Genomic DNA, 12772 nt, shown 5'->3' with positions numbered 1-12772 from the left:
GCACCCCGCCCACCCACCCACCCGCACCCCATTTTGGACCTGGAAGGCCTCCTGCACCAACATGGAAGCCAAAACGGGGCATGTGGGAACCTGGCGAGCCCCCAAAATGTAATGCGAGTGCCCCCCCACATGCACATCTCCCGCAAGCACCTAGCCTCCCCTTGCATGCGTGACAGAGACCCAAAGACTAGCTGGCCAGCGGGAGGCACGTGCACATGTGTGGTGGAACTGGGCTGGGTAGACGGCTGGTGTGCCCGCAGAGAGGGCTATGCATGCCGTTTGTGGCCCGTGTGCCATAGGTTTGTGTTGTGACTCAGCAGATGTCTGCTGTGAGTCTTTTCGGGATACAAGATTCATTATGCAGCTAGGGCTTGTTAGGGGCAGGTTTGGAGATAAAAGGACAGATGCTGCCACACCCTAGTCGCAGGAGTCAACGTTCCTTCGAGCGTACAACATTGCTTGATACACTTGGAGAAGTGCTTTGCTTGTAAGAGTTGTTTTGTTTTCATTTCGTTATTTGGTCAGAGACTGTATTTATGTTATTTTTGGGCTCGAAGTCAGTCTGAGCCAAGAACTGATAAAGAAAGTTCCTTCTAAGTTTATTCGTCTTGCCGTTTGTTAAGAGCTGTGAAGGGGGGACAGAACAGGTTTGCCATCACGGGCCTAGAGAACCAAGCTCAATTAGATTATCAAACTCATATTTCACCATCATTTCATTTTCAGCAAGGGATTTATCAGAACAGGGCACCATCATCCTAAACTAGAGGATCAGATGAAGACTCAGTCTGTATTGTATTTGTATTGTATTGTATTTGGTTTGTATGCCACCCTTCTCCAGGAGGGACTCAGGGCGGCGAACAACTCAGGGGGGAAAGGGAACATAAACAACAGTACACACAATTAAAATACACGAAAATCACACAGCCATACCAGTCGAGAGGGGAGGGGAACTCATCAACCCCAGGCCTGCCGGCACAGCCAGGTTTTGATGGCTTTCCGGAAGGCCTGGAGAGAGGTGAGGGTCTGGATCTCCGTGGGGAGTTCATTCCAAAGGGCCGGAGCTGCTACAGAGAAGGCCCTCCCCTGGGTAGTAGCCAGATGGCATTGGCTGGTGGACGGAATCCGGAGGAGGCCTCTCAAGTACCCAGGTCCAATACCATGAAGGGCTTTATAAGTTACGACTAGCACTTTGAAGCGTATCCGGAGACCGATCGGTAGCCAGTGCAGCTCGCGGAGGATAGGTGTAACGTGGGTGTCTGATGCATCTTCGCTTGTCTTCCTTAGCCAAGTACGGTATGTCAGCTTCTCCTCTCCAGACCTCAAGCTCCAACAAAGTCCAAAGACTTGGAAACTCTCTCAATCGAGTGAATGAGTTGCAACTGCTGAAAGAGTAAGACGCTTGATCTATTCAATGGTCTGATGATTTATTTGGCCATCAGGCATCACTGCTCTCCTTTCTCTTCCATAACCCTTTTCTTATAACATAAATGGGCTTTTTGTCTGCGGCCAGCCTCTGATGAACCATGTGATATTGAGGTCTAGTCCGCTGCTAATCTTCCCTCCTAATAGCTTTGATGTGAAAGTGTACACACATGCACAAACACGCACACACACAAACACACACAGCTCCAAGAGACGGATGACCTTATTTTCAGGATTAGAATGATGATTCTCTCCGTTCAAAAACAACACAGTTCCTTGAATGCAAAATCCGCCCTCCAAAATCATATTGAGAGGACCAAAAAATAAACAAAACCCCACAAAACTCCAACCCTGGAAATCTTAAAACTGTGTGCTTGAAGCTCAGAAAATCGGCATAAACTTTAATACGCATGAATTAAGACAGAAACATTTTGGTGGGGAGGAGAGGCTGATGCAGCCTCCTTAGTTTATTTGTTGATAGAGTTTGGGATTCGCCTTGATCCAAGCTTCTTATTTAATAATTGGTATTTACTGGGGTATGGGACCCTTTCCTGCTTCTTTGAGCAGTAAACCAATTATGATAATTTCTGGAGCATACTGATCTTGCCAGAACAAGCATGCCTTTGTCACCTCTCAATTAAATTACCGTCACTCTCCCTGCGTGAGGCCATCAGTTGCTACCATTGGTTGAAAACTGGATTTTGACTGGCTTTGTAACAACCCCTCTCATTCCCGCTCCTTTGGTCCCAAATTGACTTTTGGGTATTTTTCCTGTGTTGAAATCTCCTTGGAGTTTAGAACCACAGAAGGCCCACATGAAATCGCACCTGGCTAGATATGTTTATCCTCCCCATGAAGCAGTGGTGGGTTTCAAAAATTTTTCGAACCTACTCTGTGGGTGTGGCCTCCTTTGTGGGAGTGACTTGCCAGCCTGGTGACCTGGTGGGAGTGGCTTGCCGGCCATGTGTTTTCTTTCTTTCTTTCTTTCTTTCTTTCTTTCTTTCTTTCTTTCTTTCTCTCTCTCTCTCTCTCTCTCTCTCTCTCTCTCTCTCTCTCTCTCTCTCCTTCCTTTTGTCTCTCTGTTCCTTTTTCCTTTTTTCTTTCATCTCTCTCTCACTTTTTCTTTCTTTTTTTCTTTTTTTCTTTTTTCTTTTTTTCTTTTTTTCTTTATTCCGTTCTCTCTCTCTCTCTCTCTCTCTCTCTCTCTCTCTCTCTCTCTCTCTCTCTCTCTCTCTCTCTGTGTGTGTGTGTGTGTGTGAGTAGTGGGTTTCAAAAATTTTGGAACCTCTTCTGTAGGTGTGGCCTGCTTTCCGGGTCCACTGGTGGAACCTCTTCTAACCGGTTCGGTAGATTTGACGAACCGGTTCTACCGAACTGGTGCAAACTGGCAGGAACCCACCTCTGCCATTAAGTCAAGCCAGAATGTACATAGCAACAGAAGCAGTGGTTTTTTTTACTACCGGTTCTGTGGGCATGGATTGGTGGACGTCGCAGGGGAAGGATACTGTAAAATCTCTATTCAATCCCCACTCCAGGGGAAGGTTACTGCAAAATCCCCATTTCCTCCCAATAAGCTAGGACTCTGGAGGCAGAGAATAGTTGGGGGCGGAGCAGTGGTGGGTTTCAAAATTATTTAGAACCTCTTCTGTAGGTGTGGCCTGCTTTGTGAGAGTGGCTTGCCGGCCATGTGACTAGGTGGGAGTGGCTTGCCAGCCATGTGACTGGGTGGGAGTGGCTTGCCAGCCATGTGACTGGATGGGTGTGGCCAACTTTTAAAATGTGGTGAAACTCACTTAACAACACTCTTGCTTAGCAACCAAAATGTTGGCTCAGGAACTCTTGCATTGAAGTGTGCAAGTCTTAAAGCTGTCAAGTTACAAGACACTTGCACCCCTAACCCTTTAGAAAAAAGAATCCAGGGGTTTTCAAACTTGACAGCTTTAAGACTTGTGTACCATCTCCCAGAATTCCTCCTCTCGCTCTTCCTCTTGATGATGTGCGGACGGGCGGGGGGAGGGAGCTGGAACCGGTTCTAAACGGCACTGTAGATTTGTGGAACTCTTCTATAGAAGAGGTTAGAACTGGCAGGAACCCACCCCTGGGGCGGAGCCAGTCAGAGGTGGTATTTACCGGTTTTCCGAACTACTCAAAATTTCCGCCACTGATTCTCCAGAATTGGTCAGAACCTGCTGAATACCACCTCTGAACAGGTGAGACCAGTAGTGAGTTCCAGATCCCGTTGCAACTGGTACGCTGTGACAGGGCTGGGCGTCCACCACGTGCATGCATGCTGCGCTACCATGCGTACCCACTGCCCTGCAACTCTTCAGCTGCTCGACGGAGCATTGTGCAGCCGCCGTATGCTGTGTGCATGTGCACAAATGGCCCAGTTGGGCCAGGAACGCAGGCGGGTGGGCTCTCCAAAGCACCGTACGAGAACGGTGCCTGCTGCTCCCAGCAGGCACCGATACGCCCGTACCGGTGGCATACCGGCCAGAACCCACCACTGGGTGGGACCTGTTTCACTACCTACTCCAGAATTGTCCAAAGGACATAGTTAAAAGATGGCAGCCACAAGGATATGATTGAAGAAAGAACTCTGTATCATCATGAAAGCCATCTTGACTTTTTTGACCACATCATGGTCCATTTCCACTTTGGGACAGCTGTTACCACTGAAGCCATCTAGTTCCAACCCTTTATTTGGGGAATAGTTTTAGCTTTGCCGGTTATATTTAATCAGTCTAATAACTGGATTTCTGGATTGGCAGGTGTTTTAATATATATATACTTTTTTAAAAATCCTGTTTGTAAATGCAAGTCATATTTTAATTCTGTTTTCTTATAATCCTTGATAATCATATTTTAGTTTGCATAGAATAATGTTAGCATATTTGGAGTAACGGCTGAAGTTGTGACAAATGTGCCTAAACTTACTAATATGGTCTTTGCTCTTAATAGGAAACGTCGCAAGTGCCATAGCTATCATTAAGTTTGGCAACCAAGTTTTCACCATCTCTAGATCACTAGGAAGCATTAGGTCTTATACAAATGTACAACTAAGTTGAATCCAAGACGTCGGTAAAATTAACCAGACTTCCATAGTGGAGCAACAGCACATTCTTAGCCTACTAGGAGTGCAGGTTGATCTTGGCAAGATGATCATAATCACCTATTCTGGATAAGAGTTCTGGACACCTTCAAAGTAGGAGCAGAATCCTTTCTATTGCCATTCACATGTAGCCACAAAAATAAACAAAAATTATTGGTTCTTTCATACTCATGTTGTTACATTGCAACACATGTTCATCATTTGTTCCCTGCCAATTACCTCCACCAGATCTATTAGATCCCACAGAGTAGGCCTCCTCCGAATCCCATCTACCGGCCAATGCCGATTGGCTACCACCCAGAGGAGGGCCTTCTCTGTGGCTGCTCCGGCCCTCTGGAACGAGCTCCCCGTGGAGATTCGGACCCTCACCACTCTTCAGGCCCTCTGCAAAGCCGTTAAAACCTGGCTGTTCCGACAGGCCTGGGGTTGACGAGTTCCCGTCCCCGCTCGAACTGTGTGGTTGTTGATTGTTTTTAAATTCTTTTGTAGTTGCTTGTTTGTTGTTTTTCCCCTTGTCTGTATTCCCTCCCTTTGATTTGTGAGCCGCCCTGAGTCCCTCCGGCAATAGGGCGGCATATAAATGCAATCAAATCCAAATCCAAATCCAAATCCCTAGTCTTGAGGAGCATTCTAGCCTTCTCGAGAGCAGGGGTATCAAACTCGCATCGTCATGGTGGCGTCACGTGATGTATCTTGACTCCCCCCCCTTTTGCTAAACTGGGGGTGGCCAGCACGTGACGCATCCAGCATGCTAGCCGCGAGTTTGACAGTCCTGCTCTACAGGCGTTGAAATCAAAGACTGCTATGTAAACAACAACATAGCCTGGAGAGAGCGGAGGAGGGGAGGAAAAAAATTCTATGTTGTCCCGCCTTGATTCTCCTTAGTACAAGAAGGTCAGTGGATTTTAGTATAAGAGGGTTAGCCACATTCTGCATTTGTAATGGGGTGTGAGAATCACCTCAAGAAATGGGAAGAGAAGTCACTGTCAGGGTTCCAAGTAACGCCCTCAATGAAAGAAGACTCCACGGCTTGAGTGTCCTCAAAGTTCCATTTTATTAGAGATGCCATATTGGCACATCTGGGAAAACCCGAATCTGAAATCTTCCAGGTTTTCCCCACCCAAAAGAAAGTCCAAGCCCCTGCCCAGCACCCACATGTCCGTCACATGATCCAATCAGGTACCGTCCCAACTGGAGATGCCTCCCAGTCACCTCATCGCAGCCGCAGGACAAGATGGCCTTGACTCTCCGAGAAAGAATGTGATTATGGCTACATAGCACCCACACTCTGTATAATTCCCCACTCCCATTTTCCCACAGTAGAAAATGTGGCAGGCCTGAAGTCCGAAAGGTAAAAGATGGCTTCCAGGTCTGACCCAGGCCAATGGACAGAATGAGAAAGAGAAAAAGACACTTCCCAGAAGCTCAGGGGAAGGATGGGGAAAGCGCATTCAGACTTGCAAGGTTCTATCACAGGTAATTCTCGACTTACAACTCTGACACAGATTTCACTCATTGTGCTTTCATAAGTATAGCAGTTTCTTTAACAAGAAACCCACCCCTTGTTGGGTCTATGAAAACTCACCATGGCCAATTCGCTGTGGCCAACTTGCCACAGGACAATTTTTCATGGGCAACTCGCCACACGACAACTTGCCGTGGGACAAGAGTTTCACTAATATCAAAGAAATGGTGCAATAGAATCATTAAAGAAAGGATGCCAAAGGAGGGACAAAATAAAATGTGAATGACAAAAATCAAAATAATTTATATTAATTTTATATTAATTTTATATTAATTTTATATTAATTTTATATTAATTTTATATTAATTTTATATTAATTTTATATTAATTTTATATTAATTTTATATTAATTTTATATTATTAATTTATACTGATTTCATAATACTTTCATAATACTTTCATAATACTTTCATAATACTTTTATAATAATTTTATAATAATTTTATAATAATTTTATAATAATTTTATAATAATTTTATAATAATTTTATAATAATTTTATAATAATTTTATAATAATTTTATAATAATTTTATAATAATTTTATAATAATTGTATAATAATTTTATAATAATTTTTAAACTATTTTAAATAATTAAATTGAATTTACCTATGAGACCATCTCCTGCCACATACCTCCCTTAGACCAATAAGATTGCACAGGATGGACCTTCTCCGGGTGCCTTCAGCAAGACAATGCCGGCTGGCGACACCGAGGAGTAGGGCCTTCTCTGTTGCCGCTCCGGCCATATGGAATGAGCTGCCCCCGGAGATCCGGGCTCTCCCCACTCTCATGGCCTTTCGCAAAGCCATTAAAACCTGGCTTTTCCGACAGGCCTTCTGATTGGGTGTTTGTTGTCTTTCTTTTTAATTTCATGTGTCCTATTGTTTTTAAGTCTTTTTCTTTTTAATTTCTTTTTATTCTGTAAGCCGCTCGGAGTCCCTCGGGATTGGGCAGCATAGAAATCAAATAAACTCAACTCAACTCAATTGTTGAATTTGGCAGGTTGACCATGTAGGACAGATAAGCTGTATTCGAGAATTGGTCTGGCAAAGGTTTTGTATATTCTGGTTTGCAAGTACAATGTTACCGGAGAAGAAGCTTCGCAAAATTAGGTTAACAACTCTTAATGCCTTTTTAACAATGCAGTTACAATGAGCTCTACACTTAAGGATATATGTCTATAAGATTGTCATCTTTAGCATCATAAACTTGCTATTCAGAATAATTTCCGTTGGAAATAATAGGGATTTCCCCATAGGTGGGCAGAGGGCTACAGATTATTTCAACAACAACAGTAGGCATATGAAGTAAAAGTAATGTAACACTTCCCATGAACAGATCTTATATGTAAAGCATCAGATGCTCCAATGAAGATTACTGTTTTGGGATGGTCCATGGAGAAAGTCTATCTTCGTGGTCATTAAGAGTTCAAACTAAACCGATGGCACATAATCAATCAACTTTGGGTGAAAGTGTAAAAAAAAATAGATCTTTTTGATTTTTGTTTATTTCAACCAATGTTCACATATTCAGAGCAAGTACCTTACGATATCATAAAAGTGATAACATCATTGGGCAAAGAATACAAACTATGAAATGTGTAGCCTGTCAGGAGGGATATAAATTACCTCGTGTCATTTGTTAAATGATGTCATGGGGGACAGGATGACATCACTTGCACCAGTGGTGGGTTTCAAAAATTGTTCGAACCTATTCTGTAGGTGTGGCCTCCTTTGTGGGAGTCGCTTGCTGCCCATGTGACCGGATGGGAGTGGCTTGCCGCCCATGTGACCGGATATAAAGATGCTGACGACACTTGTCAGAACCACCTTAAATTATCTCACACACAACACTGGCATGCATAAGAATATGATGTAAACTTGTTTTTTAAAAGGCATCTTTGGTTTGCGTTAAAACAACTTCAACACATGCAACGTTCTGATTGCACCACAAACGCAGTAGTCATCCTTACCTTTCACAGAGGCACTGAGTTTTATAAATATGAGCATGATAGTGTAGAATAATCATATCCAAGGACCAGTGGTGGGTTTCAAAATTTTTTGGAACCTCTTCTGTAGGTGTGGCCCGCTTTCCGAGTCCACTGGTGGAACCTCTTCTAACCGGTTCGGTAGATTTGATGAACCGGTTCTACCGAATAGGTGCAAACTGGTAGGAACCCACCTCTGACTTGCACCCTGTATCCCGTGGGGGATGCACTTGGTGCCATGCACTCACATGCACTATTGCCAAAAAACTTTTTTTAAATTTCTCTATAGTGTCATTAAAAAAGAAGGTTTATATTCCTTACAATTCACAGCTTGCAACTCAATGAACCGAAATTGAATAATACTAGGCCTCACAGACTTTTTTTTTAAAAAAAATCTTCCTCTGATATAAGTTCTATGTAAAGTTTCATAATTCAGTATAATTTCCAGGTTTGTAAATTACAATAATTACACTGTTGTTCAACAATGAAAATAATTACATACTTCTGTGTAACTTTATTCAAAAACTGTAGCATTAACCGGCTACATCTTAACAAATAGACTTTATCAGATAAGATATGCTGGCCTGTACCTGCAGCCATCAGATTGCAAGGCCCTATTTAAACATATAAAATTTAACACGGAGAGGTAAAGGATGATTAAACCAACTCACTAACTGAAATTTCCGTCAACGTTGTAAAGTTTGCTATCCAGTGAACACTATTTTATACAAAGAAAAGGAGGCACATTTTCAACAACTGCACAACGCTGCTCTCTTGCTCAAAAAAAATGCCCAACTAACTTGTTTTAATGCTTAAACTAATTAGTTTTGAGATGCTAAACGAACAAGGTGCATATGTCTAAAAACATGAAGCACAATTATGAAAGATAAAAATCAATTATCTATTGAGTTATACACATATGATTATAAATTAAGCCCTTTAGAGAAAATTTAACGTATCAAAACATTTTTCTGTTATTCTTTTTTTTCTTGCTTAGAGAAAGGAAAAGAAATCAAATACAGTTTGGAACATAGAATAATAAAATGGCTCTACTTATTCACATTGAAAAACTAAATCTAAGTTGTACATTCATTTAGCTTTGAAGCATTTTGAGCTCGCTCTAATTTTCAAAACTACATACATACATGCATGCAAAACTAGAGAGTTTTTCTTCCTTTATATTCCTAACTTACAAATCATGATAATGAAGAGAGGGTACTGAATAGATTAGAAGCAGGATTTTTTTAATTATTATTTACAAAAATCCAAAATGTGATTGCTTGAGCATTGCATTCTGCTAATCCAATCCACGGGATATAAAAATATTTAACTTGAGACTGGCTCGGCATTGGAAATTACTTTAATAGTTCATCTGCTGTCTTTTTGGCACACTTTTCCAGTTGCAGGTATAAAACAAAAGTCAAGTTTATTGAATGTAACCTGACTATAAAAGGCGATCTTCTAAGTAATAAAATTCCATTAACCCAAATGCAATCTAAATTATTAATTGCTGCTGTAATATAAACGTCTATTAGAAGTGAAGGCCACAACAGGAGAGGAAAAAAAATGGATTCAACCCAAATGCTCAGGAAATAAAATCTTAGAGGAAGAACATATACTTAATTTCATGAAGAGATTATTTTAACAAAACACTTAAGTACATGCATTTCTTTGTCCTACCATTGAGACCTATGGCCTCATTTAACTACAATTTCTTACAAATGATCCTTTCCAATTTTAACTCAATTTAGCAGTGATATCTGTGGGGGAGGGGCCGTGTTTGAAGCTCCTCCCCTTAAAAGCAGATGGGCTTCAATCACATGATAGCTTCCATTTTGATGTTTTCAAATTCCCTCCCCATCTTACATTCCCTGTAAGATCGTTGCTTTATTTGAATCTGGCCTCTCAACAGCATTGATGAATTTATATTTTGTTATTCCTTTTTTTAAAAAACAAAATCCGCCCACCCCCTGAAATAATATTTCTTCCTGGAGGGAAAAAGGCTCCGTTCACTTAGGATCTCTGATCATTTATTATTTGCGTGAAAAATATGCATCCTATTTTTTTTAAAGGTGGCTTACTCCTGTTTTCCTCTCCTCTCCTAACTCCCCATAATAAAAGGTTAGACCGGCTGAGTGAAAATGGGATAAAATGAACCTTTAAAAAAAAAAAAACGCTTTGCAAAAAAAATATTTTTAAGTATTCAATATTTATTCCGAGAACGACCACTTTGGTCCTGAACAAATTCTGGATGAGGCAATGCCATTCACAAAAGGAAATTTTTTTTTAAAAAAATGCAATCTGTGCTGTCCCCATAATTACATTTAACTAATATAAGATGACTTTCTGGAAATTCAGCCATTGGAAATCTCACGATTTCAGGGGCCTGCAAATTATTCTTCTGCAAGAATAATTTAAAAAATATTTTCTTGCAAGAAGTTTTTTTTTAAACGGTGCATGATCTGCAGGACGAATGCTAACTTTTGCATTGTCGGTGGGCATTCCTGGTTTCTCTTCTTTATGGCTTTGCTCAAACACTATCCCAAAATTTCCCTGGTGAGTGTGAGAAGATTTGCCTTTGCTAATTCTTGTCGACAGCTTGGGCTGAATTGTGAGAGGCTTACACTAACCTCAAGGTCAATTGCAATCAAAGTTCCCTGGTCTGGATCCCTTCATTAAAACTGGGTGGAATTGGGGAAAACTGGAAGTTTATCACTACAACTGTCAAAATATTTGCCAGGCAAAGAACACGGAGAAACAAAGGAGTAAAATTAATAAGATGGTTTGTATCTTTGAAGTCATTATATGAAGCTTTATAAGAGCGCTTCTAACTAGATTCGGGAAGATTTTCCTGGCAACTGCTCGCCTACACCGATACTCATCCTTCTCTAGTTTCTGAATATTTACGGTACCAAATTCTCTGTAAAAACACAATCGAGTAGAAAACAAACTTAAACACACAAACCTGAACTCACAACTTGGCCTATGTTGCCAGAGTAACATCTCAAGATAAAAGCACCTGCTTTCCGATTAAAAATAAAAATAAAAAAAATAATGAGATACGAGCAATGAAAATCCAAACCAACAGAATCCGTTTCGAAATCCGATTTCACAACTTCAGATTTAAAAGAACAGCCTTGGTTTAAAAAGAAATAAAACAAGAGAAGAAATTAAAATAAAATGATGAAATTTGTTTCTTTACCTTCTGCGTGATTGCCGGACAGGAAATTGCACATTAGAAACACTGCAGTAATGCCAGTCTGCTGCTTTTAACTCTGTATGGAAAAGAAAATAAATGTTAGTTTCATGGAATTTTCCACCCTATCAATCAATCACAGGTATATTCTAAATGGATGACAGTTCAAATTACATATTCACAAGCCTAGTTTTACCCCCCCCCTTTTTTTTTTCTTTCTAAAGGCACAACAGAGAGCAAAGTTTTAAGATTAAACATAAAGGGTAATGAACCTTTTGGAAATGTCGTCCCCATCTTGACTCGTCCATGAAGGGGGAAAAAAAAATTACAAAATATGCATTGAGAATCCTGCCTCAGATTTTACTCTATGTCTACTCCTTACCAGCTGCAAGTGGGGGGCGGGGGGGGGGGAAATAGCCCACTGGCTTAATTTGCAGTTTTGCACGGCTCCCTGTTCCTAATTTTTTCAGCCTGAACCCAGATGCTGATTACAAACTAGAGAAGTCCCAACTTTTATAACAATGCCGCGGGTAACAAGCTCGTGGGGAGTTTCGCTTTGGATGCCAATCTTCCAAGGGTCACCCAGGTGTAGGGAAAGGATCTGCAAGTTACATAACCCCCCGAAACATTAGAAGTTGTCAGGAAAACACAACAGTGCAAGAAAAAAGAAAAAGAAAACCAAACTCCCGGATCATTTAAACGTTGATCCCAAGCATCCCAATGTGAGATTTGCAGCTGTCTCAGACAGATGAAAGCCAGACCTGATAAGGGGCCCAGATCCAAACCGCTTAACTTACCTTGGATCCCAAAGCAGACAAGTGAAACTAAGGCTGTTAGAGACCTCCAATCTTTTGTCGGGGCCCGCTGTCTTCTTTACACCCACTTTTTCTCCATTTTGCTGCCATCTGCTGGGAAGTGAGGCCTTCCACAGGGTTTTTATTTTATTTTTATTTTTTTACAGGAGATAAATTTGAATTACACAACCAGCATACAGTAGGAAACAAATGTGGGTCATGCCCCCCCCTCCTCCTCCCCGCCTTGCTGGCATTTGTTCTCCTGGCCAGCCAATCAGACACAATTACAGATTCAAGTCATACATTTTGAAATACAGCAGAAGGGATACAGAGGCTGACATTTGACTTCCTTTCGCTTCGCTTCAGCAGCTGCTCTGGGCAAAAAAAAATAATAATTTTAAAACACACACACACACACACCACAAAACAGTGTTTGTGCCTTGCCTTCGCTGCCTCGATTTCCAGCCGAAACTTGCCAGGGGTTGGGTGGAAGCGAAGAGGCAAGGTTGCATTGGGCATTGCGTTGAGAAAATTTACCCTGCCACAGCGTTTTCCTGAGACAGGAGGAACAAAATAAATGCTGGAGAGGGTCCAGAGGTGGGTTCCTACCAGTTCGCACCAGTTCGGTAGAACCGGTTCGTCAAATCTACTGTATGAACATGGACAGGAACAAAGGAAATGAGTACAAATAAATGGGGACAGTAGGACAGGGACGGTAGGCACACTGGTGGGCT

At 41.6% G+C, this 12772-nt stretch overlaps 1 protein-coding gene across 1 annotated transcript in view; it reads right to left on the bottom strand.

Moving 5' to 3' along the window:
* The window catches only part of LOC148044180 (uncharacterized), a 170347-nt gene extending 157790 nt beyond the window's left edge, over window positions 1-12557 (bottom strand). The window contains exons 1-3 of the mRNA XM_087723053.1: window positions 12483-12557; window positions 12042-12108; window positions 11251-11323 (exon numbers count right to left, since the gene is read on the bottom strand). Of these exons, the coding sequence (XP_087579179.1) occupies window positions 11251-11323; window positions 12042-12108; window positions 12483-12557 (215 nt within the window). The remainder of the gene's footprint in view (window positions 1-11250; window positions 11324-12041; window positions 12109-12482) is intronic.
* Window positions 12558-12772: the final 215 nt, after the last annotated feature.

This window comes from Thamnophis sirtalis, unplaced genomic scaffold, assembly GCF_051295495.1.
Source record: "Thamnophis sirtalis isolate CommonGarterSnake01/CBP01778 unplaced genomic scaffold, rThaSir2_p1.2 scaffold_9, whole genome shotgun sequence".
Classification (NCBI taxonomy): domain Eukaryota; kingdom Metazoa; phylum Chordata; class Lepidosauria; order Squamata; family Natricidae; genus Thamnophis; species Thamnophis sirtalis.
This window is presented reverse-complemented; position numbering and strand designations above follow the sequence as displayed.